Source organism: Apodemus sylvaticus, chromosome 1 (assembly GCF_947179515.1).
Source record: "Apodemus sylvaticus chromosome 1, mApoSyl1.1, whole genome shotgun sequence".
In the NCBI taxonomy this organism is placed as follows: domain Eukaryota; kingdom Metazoa; phylum Chordata; class Mammalia; order Rodentia; family Muridae; genus Apodemus; species Apodemus sylvaticus.
In genome coordinates, this window is record NC_067472.1 from 51,330,042 (window position 1) to 51,349,857 (window position 19,816).

General features: G+C 42.6%; 2 protein-coding genes across 3 annotated transcripts in view; one reads left to right on the forward strand and one right to left on the reverse strand.

The window, feature by feature from the left end:
* Positions 1-12,219, reverse strand: part of Patl1 (PAT1 homolog 1, processing body mRNA decay factor) — a 32,205-nt gene extending 19,986 nt beyond the window's left edge. Inside the window, exons 1-8 of the mRNA XM_052189297.1 lie at positions 12,048-12,219; positions 10,023-10,134; positions 3,748-3,965; positions 3,251-3,331; positions 2,592-2,786; positions 1,587-1,688; positions 752-841; positions 198-415 (exon numbers count right to left, since the gene is read on the reverse strand). Of these exons, the coding sequence (XP_052045257.1) occupies positions 198-415; positions 752-841; positions 1,587-1,688; positions 2,592-2,786; positions 3,251-3,331; positions 3,748-3,965; positions 10,023-10,134; positions 12,048-12,062 (1,031 nt within the window). The 5' untranslated portion in view covers positions 12,063-12,219. The remainder of the gene's footprint in view (positions 1-197; positions 416-751; positions 842-1,586; positions 1,689-2,591; positions 2,787-3,250; positions 3,332-3,747; positions 3,966-10,022; positions 10,135-12,047) is intronic.
* Positions 1-19,816, forward strand: part of Dtx4 (deltex E3 ubiquitin ligase 4) — an 852,074-nt gene that overhangs the window by 626,999 nt on the left and 205,259 nt on the right. Inside the window, exon 10 of one of the 2 annotated variants that reach the window (XR_007978949.1) lies at positions 14,828-14,845. The exons of the other annotated variant lie outside the window; for it this stretch is intronic. The gene's annotated coding sequence lies outside the window, so the exon portion shown is untranslated. Of the gene's footprint in view, positions 1-14,827; positions 14,846-19,816 lie in introns of those variants that run through there. 2 annotated transcript variants of the gene reach the window in all.

Below are 19,816 nucleotides of genomic sequence, written 5' to 3' on the forward strand. Positions count from 1 at the left end.
TTTGTTTGTTTATTTATTTATTATTTATTTATTTGGTTTCAAGAAGTTTTCTTGACAATTCAAGGATCCAGGGACTCAAATACTGTACTGAGCAAGTATTCCAAGACTTTTACATTATAAAACTAAACGAGAGATTATGAAACTTTTACAGTATAAAACTAAAAGGGATGGCTGAAAATGGATCATCTTTTGTATACCTTAGGTTTTGTAGGTGAGGTCCTGGGCCAGGAGGATGCTGTTGTGGAGGTGGTGTAGCAGGGGCTGGAGCACTAAAGAAGGCACGGAAGCCTGGTGCTGGGGGAAGCATCTGCCCAACGCGTCCTTGTAGCAACTTAGGATTCATGGCAGCCAGTGGGCTACCAACAAATCCAGGGACCCGTGCAAACTGGCTGGGAGACATTCGTCCAGGCTGTAGCTGCAAAGACGGACAAGATTTTTGACACAGAACAATTAGCAATCCTCACTGGACCCACCCACCTTTGTGACAGGGTCTCATGTATTCCAAACTGTTTGGGAACTGCCTGTATAGCTCAGGATGGCCTCATATGCATAATTGTAACTCAGCCTCCTAAGGGATGGGAATATAGGCGTGCCCCACCAAAAAGTAAAGAGTTTCCATTAATAACTTCACTTGAGAAAACAAAAAGGGGGCGGGGGGTGAAGTGGCTAACAGTGAAAGAAAGAGTATCAAGCCATGAATCTTAGGACAGCAGGACTCTTCATGGGTTCAGCAAACGCAGGTCAGGCTTACCTGTGCTCCCCCAAGAAGCTGTGCTCTCTGCAGGGGACTGAGTACAGGAGGAACACTAGGAGGAAAAGGGTGGCCCAGGAGGGAGGCGTTCTAAGGACACAAAAAAGGGGTAAGTTCATATTATGGAACAAACAAATCAATATATTAAGCAAACTCAGTATAAATTTGGTATAAAGTTAGATATTAAAAATTCCCAAACTGGAGAGCCTTGTATCAGAAAAGAATGCTAGAAATTATGAAACACTATGTCTGTGTAACAGGAAAAGGACAGCAATAGAATAAAAAAAAGGGTCAGCAGCAGAAACCAGAGGTTAAGCTTTCTGTGCTTTTTCCTTTTGTTGAGACAAGAGTCTTGCTAAGTAGCTCAGCTTGAAATCACTTGCTATGTAGACCAGGCTAGCCTGGAATTAAGAATGCTTTGGCCTGTGCTGGGCGGTGGTGGCGCACGCCTGTAATCCCAGCACTTGGGAGGCAGAGGCAGGTGGATTTCTGAGTTCGAGGCCACCCTGGTCTATAGAGTGAGTTCCAGGACAGCCAGGGCTATGCAGAGAAACCCTGTCTCGAAAAAACCAAATCCAAAAAAAGAATGCTTTGGCCTCAGTCTACTGAGTGCTAGGATTACAGGCATATATAAATGCCCAGCTGAACTTAGAATCTTAAAGTGGCAAGAAACAAAGTAAACTTTTGTCCTTTGATCTTGGGACTGAAAATCCTAGAAAATAAAAGGAAGATTACAAGGGATACATATAATCTAGGAAATGTCAGCTCTACTACATACTAATGGTGATCATGAGGTTCACGTTAAACAGTCCTGTTATGCTGTGAAGGGACATACCGGGACACTGCAGAGCTGGTTTGGAGACATTCTCTCACCATAGGGAGCAGGATAACGTGGTGGCATTGGGGGTCGAACATGAACGGGCTTCGGACACAGAATCTATTAGGACAAACACATACAAAACTACATTCAATGAAATTAGTCTTCTGCCTTCCTACATTCCCTCCCCTCCAGTACTGGTAGAGACACAGAACTCAATGTAAAACCCTACTGCTAAGCAAATTGCTCTGGCTGTGGTTTCAAAAAGAGAACCTTTGGTCACTTTCTCTCACAAATCAGTTTCATCTTAACTGAAGATGATTTAGCTAATTCTCCAGTATCCCCACCCTTCCATGCTATCTGAGGGAAGTACCAGCAGACATTCTGACTTGAAAATTTTCTCCAAGAGGATATGTTTTGGTTATATTGAGGGAGAAGGAATGATAAGAAAGCTGGAGGATTAACTAAGTCCTATTCTGAAGCCTCAGTGATATGGCCGCCATGCTCAGCAATGTTGTGATACATTGTGACTCCACCATTCTTAGGATATTGAGCCTAACTAGGCCATACCAACACCACCCTCCCCCCATACCTTCCAAATTGGCCTTCCTTTTCAGCTGCTGGTTTCAGGTGGAGGAAAGTCTATGGAACAGGACTGCACAGGCTCTAGGGAAAGCAGGGATATCTTAAAGGTAAAAAGGGATGTGGACAATGCTGAGTGTTCCCACTCCCCCCAGCTTTCAGTATTCTTCCTGCTAATGTACCCGGCAGCCAGCAAAACACTTTAAAAAAGGACATATGTATACTAATGTGGCTAACTACTCTTTTCTCCCCCAGTTAAAAGGTAGCAGCAGCAGCAGGAACAGCAAATGATATTAGGGAATGTGTCTCATTTATACTAACTTCTTCTCTAATTGGCTATTCTTTTAATGCCTACCCATAACATCCACCCGCCTCCCAGGAGCCCAAATAATTTTGCCCAGATTCCCAATATCCTGGGCTGTGTACATAAATGAAAGGTACCTGTTGGTTGAAGCTGGGGACAGCCATCTGCTTAGGCGGGGTGCCTATAGGAACGGCTCTAACAGGAGGGCTGCCAATGATAGGTGATGTGGACCGCCTTGGTAAAGCTCGCTCAGAAAGGTCCCGGTCATCTTCTGGGCCTTGTGGGGGCCTCTGAGGCAAGGCATATTCTAATACAGACACTGTAGGCATTTCCTAATTGAGGATGTGGTTAAAAATGATAGAGAAATTAGCTAACTTGTGATATTTTAATAACCTCTCAGCCAAAGAGACAGCTGAGAAATTACCTTAATTTAACACATACTCAGTAAAAAGTCATCCTTTGGTATACAATTCTCTGACTTTTAATAAATACATACACCAATTTTATCACTCCCATAAAATTTCTTTGCATTATCCTTTTATAATCAGCCTTTGGCTTTGTGCCCCATCACAGCCCTTGATATGCAGTTTTGGCTAGATTTTTCAACTAAGTCAAATCATACACTGCATCTATGAGTTCTAACAACTCCCTCTCAGACTTTAAAACCTGAGGGCAGTCAAGATAACACTGGTGAATGATACACACTTGTATATGCTCATAGTAAGAACAGGATGACAACAGGAGCCAACTCATCTGTAGCTATGAGTCATTCTACATGAAGAGGAATGGTTAATACCTGAGCAAGTAGTGGTCCACGGATTCGCCTCAGAACTTCAGATCCATCCCAGATGCTGGAATTCAGACTTCCCGGTTGAGGCTGCCAAAAAGGAAAACATACGCAGTCTAGGATGGTGTGGCTCTCAGACTTGAACCTGAACTACTGGGGAATAAGCCAGTGTTCTAGACTCCCCAACTTCATCTACAGAGTTGCCAATATCAGGAATTATCAACCTTTTGACTTATTTTCTTTTATAAGATAGGGTCTTATTCTGAGCCCAGGTTGCCCTTGAACTTGCTAAATAGCTAGGCTAATTCCAACCCAAAGTTATCTGCATGCCCCAGCTTCCCTAGTGCTGGGATTATAGGTGTGAGCCACCCCGCCAGACCAATTAATAATTATCTGTGGCACATGTAATTCTGTTATTAAACAGAAAATAAATGTCAAAGACCAGCACTTTAATTATTAATCTGTTGTTATTTGTTACTGTGAGTTCCCAAATCAGAGTAACTTACTTGTAGAACTGGCCTGGTCTGCACTGCCCTCATGATAGCTGGATCTTCTAGCTCATTTTCAATCACCATCTTACTGAGCCTTTCTGCCAGATTCTCCTCATGGTCACCCAACAAGTCCATCTCATCTCTCTCTCCATTGCCTGTTTGTTCATCAGCTGCCACAGGTAGCTTCTCTTCCAACTCAGCCAGGCGCTCATGTGCTTCCTGCCAATCATCATCTGTAAAACAGGTCAGTTTAAGAAACGTAGCTCAGCTGCACAGGATGGTGCGTGTCTTTAATCCTAGCCCCTGGAAAGCAGAGGCAGGTTGATGTCTGCGAGCTCTGAGTCAGCCAGGCCTACATAGCAAGTTTCAGACCAGTCAGAGTAGCACAATGAGACCCTGTCTCAAAAAAAAAAAAAAAAAAAAAAAAAAAAAAAAAAAAATCCCCCTTCTCCCCATCTATATCTTAAAGACACAAAAGGGTATTATAATATTTAAGTTTCTGTAAGCAGACATGGCATACATAAACTGAACTTTTCATTATAAAAAAGAAAAAACTTATATTAGGAATAGAATACAAGTTCTAGGGTCTGGAGAAACAGCTTAGAGGCTAACAGTACTTGCTGTATAACGTAATGAAGCCTGAAGTTTTGATTCTAGCACCTGCATAACAAGCCGGGATCCTGCAGATGCCCAGCACTCTAGCTCCAAGGATCTGGCACCTGCTTCTGCCTCTTCTCCCCCCAACCCAAGGGCATGCACATGGACATACATGTGGGGGACCTTCCCTTCACCTCCCCACCCCTAAAAACCAAGCTTTTGGATCAACCAACACTTTAAAAATATCAATTAAAGGTATCTGAACTCTAGTCTGAAACAGATTTCTAAACTGAAGACAGAGCTTTATACTACTATGTATTTTCTTTGGTATTTTGTTTCAGGCAAATACTTCAGGAAAATGTAAAAACCTATAGTACTAACAGAAGATTTTCTTTTAAGTTTTAATATCTAAGTCATTGGTTCTCAACTTGTGGTGTGGGACTCCTTTGATAAACCTCTATCTCCAAAAATACTTACATTATTATTTACAACAGTAGCAGAATTAGTTATGAGGTAGCAACAAAAATAATTTTGGGTCACCACAATGAGGGTCACCACAACATGAGAAGCTATATTAAAGGGTCACAGCATTTAAAAGGTTAAGAATTTAGAATCCTGCTGGGCAGTGGTGGCACACGCCTGTAATCCCAGCACTAGGGAGACAGGCAGGCCGATTTCTGAGTTTGAGGCCAGCCTGGTCTACAGAATGAGTTCCAGGACAGGCAGGGTTACACAGGGAAACCCTGTCTTGAAAAACCAACCAACCAACCAATCAAAAAAAAAAAAAAAACAAACCCCTCCCCCCAAAACAAAACCAAACTTAGAATCCAAGCCTTTGAATCTACTTCATTCAGTATTTGTTAAGCCTCTATTATATGGCAAGCACTGTGTTAAGAACACAGGATGCTACCCTCACACTTCCCTCATTCAAAACTGGAGACATATAAAGAAAATAAACACAACGAATAAGCAAATGACACTGCATTAGAATACTCTATGAAACACAGAAGAAAGGCCGATTGAAAATGAAAATAAATGGTCAAAGACAAGTCACACTGTGAAAATAACAAGATCCAAGATTTTAACACTCCCTTGCTACAATGTATCTTGAATATCTTCTCATGTATAAATGCAAGATATAACTACTGTTTTTTCTCATTCTTTTTAACCACTATATATGAACCCATTTTATCAACAAACTATAATTTAGCTTATTCCCTAGAAAAACATTCAGATGATTTAAAAATCACATTTTAAGAAACATTATACGTATCTTAGCATCTTAAGTATTTATGAAGGCTATCTCACTTAAATACATAGGGCCAGCTATGTGTTTAAAATTTACTATTTATCAAGTAGAAATGTATCACATATATAATACTAAAGATAGAAACTAAACAGGTAGGACTTCCAAATTCAAGATTTTGGTGTCAAAGGACTTAAGTTCTGCTATTTTAGAATTCTGTGAAAGATCCAAAAATATTAGTCCTATTAAGGTGTCCTTAAATTAATGGATCACTTTGTATCACTAGAAAAGGTAGGAGTTGTAAATATATCCAAGCTTCTATATATAAGTCATTTTTCATATGTGTTTTCAGCCCCTTAATTAAATGCATGGTCAAGTGACACTTTTTCTTATAGTCATCTTATAGTCTTATAATGTCATTATTATATAGTCAATATAATATCATCTTATAATGTCATCTTATAGAAAATAATTTAAGGAGCAACTTTATTATGAGAAGCTCTGAAAAGAAACATTGTTGTACTCAAACGGGAAACATACACTTGATAGAAATTATTCAGCCAGGTGGTAGTACTACATGTCTTTAATCCCAGGACTCGTAGGCAAGCAGCTCTCTATGATTCAAGGCCAGCCTGGTCTACAGAGTGAGTTCCAGGACACCCAGGGCTACACGGGGAGACCCTGTCTTGTGAAACTATACTTATATATCAAGGGCTAATCATGCCTGGAACTGGAGAGATGGCTTAGTGTATAGAGTACTTGACACACAGGCATGAGATGAAGAGTTCAAATCTATCTCTAGCAACCCATATAAAAACCTGAATGGGTGTCTTATCTGTAATTCCAGTGGTAATGGGGTTGGTGGGGAGGACTCCTGGGGCCAAGCTGGCTAGAAAGACTAGCAAGCTCTGGATTCAGCTAGAGACTTCCATCTCAGTAAATAAAGTAGGAGAGTGATCGAGGAGGTCACGTGACATTTACCTCTATATTCACACAAGTAAACATGAACACACACATATAACACACAAATACATATGATAGAAAGTAAAATTAAAAGCTTCATTCATAGCTGGGCAGTGGTGGTGCACGCCTTTAATCCCAGCACTCTGAGAGACAGAGGCAGACAGATTTCTGAGTTCGAGGCCAGCCTGGTCTATAGAGTGAGTTCCAGGATAGCCAGGGCTATACAGAGAAATCCTGTCTCAAAAAACAAACAAATAAACAAAAACAACAAACAAAAAACAAAAAACAAAAAAAGAAAAAGGGAAAAAAAAAAAAGCTGGGCAGTGGTGGCATACACCTTTAATCCCAGAGTAACAAATGGTGTTACAGTAATCCCTATTTGTTATCTGAAAATAAGTTTACTTTGAAACCTGGAAGTGCACACCTTTAATTCCAGCACTTGGGAGGCAGAGGCAGGTGGATTTCTGAGTTCAAGGACAGCCTGATCTACAGAGTTAGTTCCAGGACAGCCAGGGCTACACAGAGAAACCCTGTCTCAGGGGGAAAAAAAAAAAAGACAAAGGTTACTTTTCTTATAGAACGGTGACAACAGAACTTCTGTAGCCAGTAATGTAAACTATCCACTATGCTAACAGGTATTCAAGGTACTGACCCCACTAATTACAAATCATCAAATAAACATTTTACACACTGGTTTAAACTCTGTATCCTCTCTATCTAAAAGGGTTTTCCAAAGAACTTACAGATCAATTTAGAAGGCAATTTTTTCTATAACAAAGATGTAAAGAATTAAGAATTTCAGTTTACCAGCCTGGCAGTGCTGGTGCACACCATTAGCACTGGTACTTGGTAGACAGAGGCAGGCAGATCTCTGAGTTTAAGGCCAACTTGGTCTACAGAGTTCCAGGACAGCCAAGACCATACAAAGAAACCCTGTCTCAAATAACAAACAAACAAAAAATACATACCCTTCCATTCCCCCCAAAATTTCAATTTACAAAGCTGACCTTTGGAAAACTTTTCTCCATTATAATCTTTGTAGTCAAAGAAGTACTTAATCACTTTTCTGTTTCAAGTACAAAGTAAGCTATTCATGTTACCGTGTGGCCTCTACACTCTACTAACTGCTCTTTACTATGCACCAAGGACCTTTATTTGATCACATAAAATAAGTTTATAGACCCTAGTATTCTTTTTGGGTCAGTGTTCTTATCTTGTGATGACAAACAGAATTGGAGGGGGTGCACTGTTAAAAGTCTGAATGTCAGTGAGAAGGAAAAGATCATTTTGTCAAAGTTCAAAGTTGAGAATATATTATGCTGTCTCATCTTAGTAAAGTATATTAATCATATGCATTTTAATACTTAAGAACTTGCTGAAAACGGTAACATTCTATACCATATCTTAATAGAAAAAAATCTAGACACATGTACATACTGTTTATAGCTTTTACTGTATTTTAGGGGTTACTGCTATACTACCTTCTAAAGACAATTTGCAATTCGTATCACTTCTCAGTGCTTGTAATTCTAGTCTACATAGCTTCCTTTGCTATCTCCATGGAGACAGACAACAGCATCTTGGATCATGTCATTCTAACAATCTCATCTCCTAACTCTGGCTGTCTTCCAAGATTCTTTAACTCTTGTCTCTACTAAGCACTGCTTCTCCTATCTGCATATTTCTTGCTGCTCTCCCTTAGGACAGTTTGTTTTCTACTGACTTTTATAAATGGTAGACAAAAACAAACCTTTCCATTTTTGCCACTTCATTTAACTCTATGAGCCTTGAAAACTTTAAACTGTTTAAATTATTGCAAAATCACTATCCACTGTAAGATTTTTAAAGCTTTTTGGTACTGAATACCTTGGGATAAGCTACTACTATTGTTTTCTTCCTGGCTTTATTATTTAACTTGAAACACTAGTATAGACTGAACTTCTGCAATTCCAAAGAAACAAATATTTACACACACCTATTGTTATGGCTGCATTATACAAGCTGAAGCAGGAATATCTACATTTCAGGTAAGCAGGGCAGTGGTGGCGCATGCCTTTAATCCCAGCACTTGGGAGGCAGAGGCAGGCAGATTTCTGAGTTGGAGGCCAGCCTGGTCTACAAAGTGAGTTCCAGGACAGCCAAGCCTACACAGAGAAACCCTGTCTTGACAAAACCAAATAAATAAATAAGTAAATAAATAAATAAATTTCAGGTAGTCATTTGTACACTCTACTTCTTCTTTCTTTTCTTCTTCTTCTCTTCCTCCTCCTCCTCCTCTTCTTCTTCTTTTTTTTTTTTTGGTTTTTTGAGACAGGGTTTCTCTGTGTAGTCCTAGCTGTCCTGGAACTCACTGTGTAGACAAGGCTGGCCTCCAACTTAGAAATCCACCTGCCTCTGTCTCCCAAGTGCTGGTATTAAAGGCATGCACCACCACTGCCTGGCTGTTATTATTTTAAAGTATAAACTTTACCTTATTAGTGTACTTTCTCTAAACTTGTTCTAAGTACTTTTACTAATTTACAAAGATAATTTATCACCCAAATTCTTTGTATAGTGTTTCCACTGTACTGAAACAACTTCTGAGACAGTAGAAATTATTATGCAATATACTAGTGATAGCCTAGGAGCTTCCTTCCTCTTTTGAGGGTGTGAGAGACAGGGACACTCCTGGAACTCAAAGAGCTCTGCCTGCCTCTGCCTCCCAAATGCTGGGATTAAAGGTAAGTACCACCACTACCTGGTTTTTTTCTTCCCTTTTGTTGGGATACGGGGTTTTCCATGTAGTCTAAGCTAGCCTAGAACTCAAGTTCTTCCTCCATCTGACTGTGGTAAAATATCTTACATGCTACATCAGAATTTTTGTTACATCCACTAGTTTTCCTTGGATTCTTTACAAACATATCCTTTATCCAGGATTACTTTCAACCTTATTTAAATGTCTACTTTTCCAATTATTTAAGTTCCTTATACTGGCAACCTACAGCTATGGAGAATCAAGAATACTGGCTTTCGTAGGCGAGGCTGAGGCCAGGTGAGCAGCGTAGAAGGTGAGCTGCTATGATGGGCTGAAGGCTGTGTCATATAAACAAAGCGGGCAGGAGGAACCCAGCTCACGAGAGTGGATAAACCAACTTATGCACAAGTCTGACAACCGCAGGCCAACCCCCAGAACACAGCTGGATGCACTGGTCAACATCTGTAATCCCAATATTCTACTTTGAGAGAGGAAACAGAGACACAAGAATGACCCAAATCTCTGGGCCACCTTGGCTTAAATATATGTAGTTCTGTGGAAGTAACATGAGGGAGCCTGTCTCAGCATGGTAGAATATGAGCTCCAACTCTTGAGGTCTTCCTTTGGCCTTGGAAGTCAGCCATGGAACATGCTTACCCCCACATATACATACAAAGAAAACTCACATTAGAGGTTAATCTAACACCAAAGTACTTGAGATCAATAAAGGCAGTATAAAATGTCACTTACCAACTGCACCTGACCCAAATGTATCATCATTAAATTGATCAATTTCTTCATCTTCTTCTCCCAGGCCTTGAAATGCATCTTCATCTTCATCTAGAGGACAATCCTCCAAAGACTACAAAAAAACAAAACAAAACAAAAACCAAAAAAGACAATTAACTTCTTATGATATTTATGTAGTCATTGAAAGTTGGGCCTCAACTGGGCAGTGGTGGGGCATGCTTTTAATCCCAGCACTTGGGAGGCAGAGGCAGGTGGATTTCTGAGTTTGAGGCCAGCTTGGTCTACAGAGTGAGTTCCAGAGAAACACTGTCTTAAAAAACAAAAACAAAAACTCTAAAAAAACAAAGTTGGGCCTTTTTTTAATGAGTATAACATTATAAGACACATAATTCCTTTATATCACTGTTTGAAACAGTGGTAATTATAAATGAGCACTTTATCTTGAGTTTCATGTAACATTTTCAACAGAATTACATATTCCTCACTACATCCCGGTCACTTTCCCAATGCTTTTTAAAATCTGTCCATCTTTCTTCCTCTTTCCTATAGGACTCAACGCTAGCCAGAAAGCAGAACACAACCATTTTCAGCTACAATTTAAGGACTTAAAAACATTAAATATTAAAATTCTTATTCTACTCTTACAAAATTGTCTATGTGACAATGCTAGGTCCCCTGGAACTGCAGTTACAAGCTGTGAGCTGCCATGTGGGTGCTGGGATTGGACCAGGGGTTTGTGGAAGAGAAGCCATCTCTCCAGGACACCTTTTGAGGACCTACTATGTCTCAGACTCTGTACTAGGTACTTAAACTGTAATTCTGAGTCAGTCTGTGTAAACCAAGGCAAAGATTTTAGAAAGCTGAATAAAAGCTAGAATCACCATAACATCTTGGGTATGTTCTAATTTATTTTGTTTTAGTTACTCTTTCTCTAGGTACAGGCTGGCTTAGAACTCGATTCTCCTGCCGTAGCCCCCAGGGAGTAAAGATCACTAGACAGGCTTGATATATCCTAATTTCAATCAATTCTCCCAGTTCAGATTTATTCTGTCTACCAAGCTTTCTTTGCTTCTGGCAAGTTCTATTCACAGTATCTCATCATCTCTCCTCATGTTTACACAAAGTGAGTTGAGTCACAAATGTAAAATCAAGCATTCTACTGTTTCCAATATTCAAAGATTCCAAATTGGAATTTCACACTCTAGCGGAACAGCTCGTGACATAACTTACCTGGGAACTTTTAGGGACCTTTCTACCTAATCTTCTTCCCCTAAAGAGCCAGCCCCTCAACTGCCTCTACACCAGAAGCAACTTCTAGCAACACTCTATGAAATCACAAAGGACCAAGTCAGGATGACTCGGTAAGGATTTCCCTAGCTCAGTCCTTAAATCCGGAGTCTGCTTCGCCCGAAGATTAGGAGTTGCTCAAGGTCACACAGCACTAAGTGACCGGCAGCGAGCGGACAGCTATTCTCCAAACACCGTCACCAAAGCCACACTTTCCCCCATTCACCTAAAGGAACTTCTGCAGGACACGCCCCCCTCCCCACTCCGAGCCTCCTTTACCAGCGACTAAAGAAAGTCTCAGCCCCAAGGGCCAGTCCCTGCCCCTCCACCTGACCGCTGCTCGCGTGCACGGGGGTGTGTGTAATTCGGGTGAATGGGTTCCGGGTGCAGGGCGGGAAACGCTTCCGTGGGCATTCCCCGGGGATCCTGCCTCGGGGAAAGCTACCGTGTAGGAGCAATGCAGGTCTCCGAGGCAGCTCCGGGAGCAGAGGCGCTAGGAAAGGGTCAGGTTACCGCACTTAACGGGCTCTCGCAGCCGCAAACCAGCGGCCGGCTCTCGCCAGTCCCGCCCCCCGAGGTGCGCAGCGGGCCGCACCCGAGCCCCGCGGCCGAAGCCGGGGTTCCTAGCCGTCCGCGCCCTGCCCCCTCCTCAGCCGCACAAGACCCGCGCGACGGGCAGCGGAGGGAAAAAGGGGCGCGCGGGCGAGGGAGGGGTCACTTCCGGTCGCAGCCACTCACCTCGTAGCGGAACATTCTTGGGGAGGGGGGAAGGGAGCGGGGAGGGGAGTGGGGGGGGAGGGAGGGAAAGAAGCGCCGACTCCCCGGGCTGCTCCGCGCGCGCCGGTCTCCCACCGGCTCGCGACCCCTGGCCGCCGCCGTACGCCGGAGCGTGCGTGGGGACGTGCGCAGGCGCGCCTCGGGCTGGGCGGGCGCCCCGGCGGCGGCAGCTGCGCGGGGACAGATTTGGCGTTGTGCTTCCTAGTGTGAGCGGCGGGAAAGAGATCCCTAGGCGAGACACTGCGCACGCGCGGGCCGTCGGCCCTGCCCCAGAGAGCTTGGGCTTGCGGCTCCTCCTCCCTTCTCCCAGTGGCACCCTTGCGCTGTGCTTTTGAGTCACGAGGTTCCCGTCACCGAGTGGGCGGAGAAAAGCCTTGTGAATGTCACTGGATGCGACCCCAAAGCGTCTCAGCTGAGAAAATCGGGGATTTATTCTTGGGTGGTCTCATTTAATGTCCAGTGTCTTTCTCGGGGTGCCTTGGGGAATAATATGGAAAGTCAGTATTGGAAAGGGACAGGTCACTGGCTGAACCAGTCGGGAGGCCAGGGCTGTGATTGATAGAGGCCAAAGGGTTGGCAGCGTCTGTTTTTAGGAAAAAGACGAAGGTACATTCAAGAAGGATTATCTAAGGTGGTATTTTTAGATAGCAGGCCCTTCAGCCCGTTGGGAAGCGGGAGAGCCCTAACGGGCCGCGCAGCCTTGGGGCTGGGGTCACTGCAGCAAGGTCGGTGAGCTTGGGTGCGCTGTAGACAGCCATTTCCGCTGAGGATCAAGCCCAGCAGAGTTTGTTCAGCTTGCAAGACTCAGCACCCTGGTTCTAGAAGTCTGCTGCTTTAGTGTTTTATTGCCTCTAGCGAGTCCGTTTGAGTGGCTATCTTAATTTTTAATTTTGAGACAGGGTTTGTCTGTGTAGCCCTGGCTGTCTTGTTACTCTGTGGACCAGGCTGGCCTCACAGCAGAGATCCTCCTGCCTCCGCGTCTGTTGGGATTAAAGGGGAACAACTCACTGCCTGGCCTAGCAACAATCACCTGGGGATGAAAGGTGCACTTTCATTCCTTAACACATTACTCTTAACATGGCTGGATTAGTCAACTAGCTTACTATAAGCACTGGATTTGAAAATAGAAGTTCTGGTCGGCTGTGGTGGCACACGCTGTATACCAAGCACTTGGGAGGCAGAGGTAGGCAGATTTCTGAGTTCTGGAGGTCAGCTTGGTCTACAGAGTGAGTTCCAGGACAGCCAGGACTACACAGAGAAACCCTGCCTCAAAAAACAAAACAAACAAACAAACAAACAAACAAAAAGAAGTTCTGAATTGAGAAACGACTGTTTTTTCACTGCTGTGAGAAACTGGGCATGTTTTTCTAAACATCTGACCCTTCAGGTTTTCTTTTGTAAAATGGGTATAATTATTTCTACCTCCCAAGTAGTAATAAAATAGTTACAGTCTCTGCTGTATGGATAAGGAACCTGAAGGTTAGAGACAAGAAGTAGATAACCTTAAGCCACCAACTGGAAAGTGCTACAAAGTTGGCAGCTGAGATGTCTGAATTCCCAAATCTGATCACTTAAGAGCAAATAGACTTGACTCTTAAAAAGAAGGCAAGGTAAGCTAATAATTGATTTTCGAGAGTTATGAAACAAACTTTTATGTGTGAGGTAACAGGTTTTCACAATTATTGAAGTACTGAGAGGCCATTTAGACCAAGAGCTAGCTAACTCTGGTCAGACTTACTTTGTAAGCCTGCCACCCCTTGTCCAGTGTCTTTCTCGGGGTGTCTTGGGGAATAATATGGAAAGCCAGTATTGGAAAGGGACAGGTCACTGGCTGAACCAGTCGGGAGGCCAGGGCTGTGATTGATAGAAGCCAAAGGGTTGGCAGCGTTTTGTATTGTGACCAAAATACAACTTAAATGGGGGAAAGTTAATTTGGACTCAGGTTTCAGAGTGGGCAATTTGTGCTTGTCCATAGCAAGTTCTGGAGTGGGAGTGTGTGGCAAAGGCTATGTTTCTTGTATAAGAAGAAAAACCTGAGATACAGAAGAGGTTTAAGATTCAGCTTTCAAGGGGCGCACACCAGCTGCCACTTCTGCCACTTGGCCTCTGACCTTCCAGAACTTCCCAGTAACGGCATCACAATTCCAAGCCCTCATAGTTTGAGTCAATCATTATTATAATCATTACAGTCTATTCATTAGATTACAGTGCCCGTGATCTAATTTTCTCTGGCAGAGTCTTCAGACTCACCCAGAGGTGTGCCTCACTCATCTCTTAGGAGTTGCTTTTTCCACTCAGGATGACACGAGTTGCTATCATCTGCTGTCAAAGATCTGTGCGATTATAAGGTTATAAAGAGAGGCCTTTTGTCCTTGAAGCATGAAAATATTTAGTCAAGTCTTTTTTATTTTTAGTTTCTTGATACAGACTCTCCCTAGATATCATAGCCCTTGCAATACTGAAACATATCATGTAGACTTCAAACTCACAGAGATCTGCCTGTCTTTGCCTCCCAAGGTGTGTGCCACCATGTCCAATTTAGTCTACACATTTAAACAGTGAATTTGGTGATACAAAATCATGTTTTCTGGTCATTTAGAAATAAATAGTAAACAAATAGGAAGAATTATGTTCAGAAACCATAGATTTACCCAGGCTGTGAACTAATCAAGAAAGCAACGGAATGCTGGGCGGTGGTGGCGCACGCCTTTGATCCCAGCACTTGGGAGGCAGAGGCAGAGGCAGGCAGATTTCTGAGTTGGAGGCCAGCCTGGTCTACAAAGTGAGTTCCAGGAAAGCCAGGGCTACACAGAGAAACCCTGTCTCGGAATACAAAAACAAAAACAAAACAAAAAGAAAACAATGGAAAGTAGGAACTTTAAAATGCATGGTGAGCACACTGATGCATCAGAGTCAGGCATGTGGAGGCTCTGCCTGTAATCTCAGTACTTTGGGAGGTGAGAGCAGAATCATGAATTTAAGGTCTTCTTCAATTGCTGGGCCACATGAACTGCCCCACCCCCCCAATCCCCAAAACCCCAAAAAACTAAAAACAAAACCTACCAGTTTTAGGGTACAGCTAAGGCACAAAGTAGAAATTTCTCACAAGAAAGTATAATTTCCTAAGAGAAAGTAGGGAAATTTGTGTATTAGGAGTCTCTGGAGCAGTGGTTCTCAACCTAGGGGTCATGACCCCTTGGGGGGGGGGTCCAGTGACTCTTCACATATCAGACATTTATATTATGATCCATAACAGTAGCAAAATTACAGTTATGAATAGCAATGAAGATTTTATGGTTAGGGTTCACTACAACAGGATCTGGTTTTGCTTTGTTTTGTTTTTTCGAGACAGGGTTTCTCTGTGTATCCCTGGCTGTCCTGGAACTCACTCTGTAGACCAGGTTGGCCTTGAACTCAGAAATCCACTTGCCTCTACCTCCCAAGGGCTGGGATTAAAGGCGTGTGCCACCACTGCCAGGCTACAGGATCTGTTTTTAATGGTGGAAGTATTAAGGAGGTTAAGAGCCTCTGCTTAAATAGAGTGAAACACACACACACACACACACACACACACACAGATGTTAAAGGAGGGCTGGATAGATTGGCTAACAGTTCATTCCTGTAATACACCAATAGCCAGTCACCGGGAAGTAACTGCTCAGTCCACAAGGGCAGGTGTCTCAGTCCCAATCTGTCCCTGTCATCCTGGAGGATTCTTGGGGAGATGACGGTCTTCAACCTATGTTGGAAGCATGAAGAAACTTGTTCTAAGATCAGCAAAGGAATGTACTTTTCCACACTGTAAAAGCACTCAGAAAAATGCAGTTTCATCTTTATCTCCTTTTTGTTAGGACTTCCCATGGGTGGGTCTTCAGCACCTCAAATAATATGACCACAAAAATCCCTAACAGCAGGGATTTTAGTTGACTTTGAGATCCAGTCACATTTACAACCAAAACCTAACTGTCATATACTAAATGTAAGTGAGCTATAAGATAAATTCAAAGAACATATATGAAGAGATCTAATGGGGGACAGAAATTAAAGACATAGTCAGATGGTGGTGGAAAACACTTCTGCTCAGGAGGCAGAGGCAGACAGTTCCCTGTTAGAGGCTAGCCTGGTCTACATAGCAAGCTCTAGGACAGCCAGGGCTACATAGTAAAACCTAGTCTGGAAAAACAAAAAAATAAAGACTTGGAAAAATGTTTCAAATAAGATTTTTGTTGAGCATGGTGGTGCATGCCTTAATCCCAACATGTGGGAGGCAGAGGCAGGTGAATCTCTGAGTTAGAGGCTAGCCCGGTTCTCAAGTTCCAGAACAGCCGGGGATACACAGACCTTGTCTCAAAAAGAGCTGAGCAGGGGCCAGGTATAGTGGTGGCACATCCATAAATACAGCACTCGTCCAAGATAGAGGCAGGATAGATTCAGGAGTCAAAGAATACTTCATTGAAGTGTTGGAAGTCATTTGGTCTACATGAGAGAGACTCTGCCTTAAAAGCAAAAAAGAATCAAAGCTAAGTTCATACAGTAAGAGGCCCCCAGACCTTAGCACAACTAATGACATAAAGGAAATGCCATTAATGTTATAAAACCCAGCATGTATCCAGGCAGCAACAGCTGCCAAAACAAGAACAAAGACCTAATCCATCGAAGTCCACCAAAGTTCATAGACTAGTAAAGTCCCTAAATATACTGACTTTGCTTCTTGGCTCCTGTAGTTCCTCTTCTGGCCAGCTGACATGTGTCAGCCCAGGGCGTAGTTTTTGTGCTTAAAAGCTCATCGTGAGAAATGCTCAGGACTATACAGAGTTTCTGAATATCCGTCATAGTCAGCTAATAAAGTCTTTCTATTGGCTTAACCAACCATGTTCAAGTAGTCCTTTCTGGTGGATACCGCACAACAATATCAGCCTTCTTTGGATTTATGTCTTCTCCTGTTTTTAAAGGTATATTAAGTATACCTTTATATGTATATTATTCATTTTTAAAAACTTGCAAACAAATGGGCGTGGTGGCACTTACTTTTAATCTCAGTACTCAGGAGGCTGAGGCAGGTGGATCTTTGTGAGTTTGAGGCCCACATAATGAGTCCTAGGCCAGCCAAAGCTACATAGTAAGTCCCTGTCTTAAAAACAATATTGGGTTTTGGAGAGATGGCTCACCATTTAAAAACACTGGCAGCTCTTCCAGGGACTTGGGTTTGAATCTTAGTATCCAATGGTGGCTCACAACTGTAACTTCAGTTCCAGAGTGCCGCCTCCTGATCTTTGAGGGCACTAGGCATGTATGTGGGATACAGCTATGTGTGAAGATTTGGCAGCCACCCTAACTTGATGGCATTTGTTTGCCCCCAAATGAATTACCTTATCCCAGTCTGAGTGCGTAGTTAGACCTGGGTAATAATTTACACAGGTTCCCTGTGATGACCAAAGCTACTTGCTATGAGCCAGGCATCCTTTAGGGCTGTTGACCTTTTCCTCTAGAATGCCAGGGAGCCCCTAGTGGCCTGCTGTTGACATGAGAATAGGACAATGGGCTGTGAGGTTTTAACAGATACCTTTGCTTCTGTAAAACTATCACTATGGGGAAAAGGTGGAATGGTCTTTTTATTACTGTATAGCGGGAAAGTAAGAAATAATGGAGAGAAGTATATGCCATTGGTATATTCCAGCTGAGTTTGGTGTTTATCTAGCATTTTGTTTCTTTCCTATTGAGTTGGATTGCCTATTATATAATTTTGATGTTTGACTTGGGGGACAGTTACAGTTATCTGATGATGTATACAGCATACCATCTGGACTCAGTGGATGCAAACAGCAATGTTTTATTTTACTAATGAATCTAGAACTTGGGCTGGAGAGATGGCTCAGTGGGTAAGAGCACCGACTGCTCTTCCAAAGGTCCTGAGTTCAAATCCCAGCAACCACATGGTGGCTCACAGCCATCTGTAAACAGATATGACACCCTCTTCTGGTGCTGTCTGAAGACAGCTAAAGTGTACTTACATATAATAATAAGTAAATCTTAAAAAAAAAGAAAGAAAGAAAAGAAAAAAAAAAAGAGAATCTAGAACTTGATCATGATGTCATGGGAACTGCTCATCTCCACATCGTGGGCCATCAGCTGGTGCTTCCTGGAAGCTAAGAGGCAGTCATTCATTGAGAGTGTGGAAATTTGATTTAGTATTTGGAAGTAGGTGCAATCTGTCAGCTGAGAGAAAATATCTTATTTACTTACGTCTTTAAGAATATATTTAGGGCTCTCCGCTCTCCCACGCTCTCTCACCTCTCTGCCCCTGGGACTCTTCCCCCCTCTACATGGTCATGGCCGGCCTCTACTCTCTCTCTATTCTCTCTCTCTCTCTCTCTCTCTCTCTCTCTCTCTCTCTCTCTCTCCCCCTCTCTCTACCTCTCTCTACCACTAACTCCCATCCCCTACTCTGAATAAACTCTATTCTATACCAAAAAAAAAAGTATATTTAGGAACCAGGTATAGTGTGCATTCTTTTAATCCCATCACCCTACAGACAGAGGCAGGTGGATCTCTGTGAGTCCCAGGAGAGTCAGAGCTACATAGTAAGTTCTGACTTTCAACAAACAAACAAAAACCCAAATATATTTAGGGGTGGAAGAGATGGCTTGGTTCGTAGCACCCACATTGAGTGGTTTACAACTACCCGTAATTCTAGCTCCAAGGTATCCAACACCTCGTGCCTTCATGCACCTATTCTCACATGCACATAATCACAGATACAAAAGTAAACACTAAAATGATATTTACTGTGTGTGTGTATGTATGTATGTATGTATGTATGTATATGTGTTGGGAGCAAGTCATGAAGGTCCTTGTGCCCACAGATCTCCAGAGAAACCAGGAATGTAAGCACACAAGGTTGTTTTTCTGATGGGAAAGATGAAAAAAATCTGTTCTTCTATCCAGAAAGCTAAGAATTGGAAGTGATTAACAGCCTGGGGATCTGTGTTATGTGTTGGGCCAGCCATATCAAGTTTCTATAACCAGGACCAGGGGCAGGCAGTAATCTAAATGACCCTTATAGCTAAAGGTTCTCCCAAACTTCCACAACCAAGACCAAAGATGACTAATAGCCCAGATGTCCTCTGTACAATCTGTATGACCGAGACAGGGTCTGTATGACCAGACCCTTAGGCTCTTAAGCTAGTCCAGGAAATGCATCTTGGAGCCCATCTTCTTGTAAGAAATGGCATGTAGCATGAGTTAAGTCTCAATGTAATTATGCTTCCTTGTGTACCAGGGATTGTATTGTACCAGGAAACTTATTTCCATATTATATTGGGCTTAAATATATTGGGAATAAACTGCCTATTACACCCTCTGAAGTCTGGTCCGGGTTGATGAAGTCAATCTGCACCAGGTCTTTGTATCTCTTCTCCAGGTTTGCTTCCCTGTATAACATGTACAGGAAACCCCTCATGTATGGATGTGTGTGCAGGCACATGTAGGAATGGTGTCATTCATGTGGACATCAGGACAACTCACAGAAGTTTGTTCTCTCCTTCTGTCATGTGAGTTCCAGGGATGAAGCACAGGTTGTCAGGATAGGTAATATGTGCCTTTATCTGCTGAAATGTTTTGTGAACCCCTTGAATGTCTTTTAAAAACAAACTTTATCCTTAGGCTAATTTGTCTTGTATATATCTTTATTTCTCATAAATATATAATCTTTTGCAGTGTAAAATGTGTGT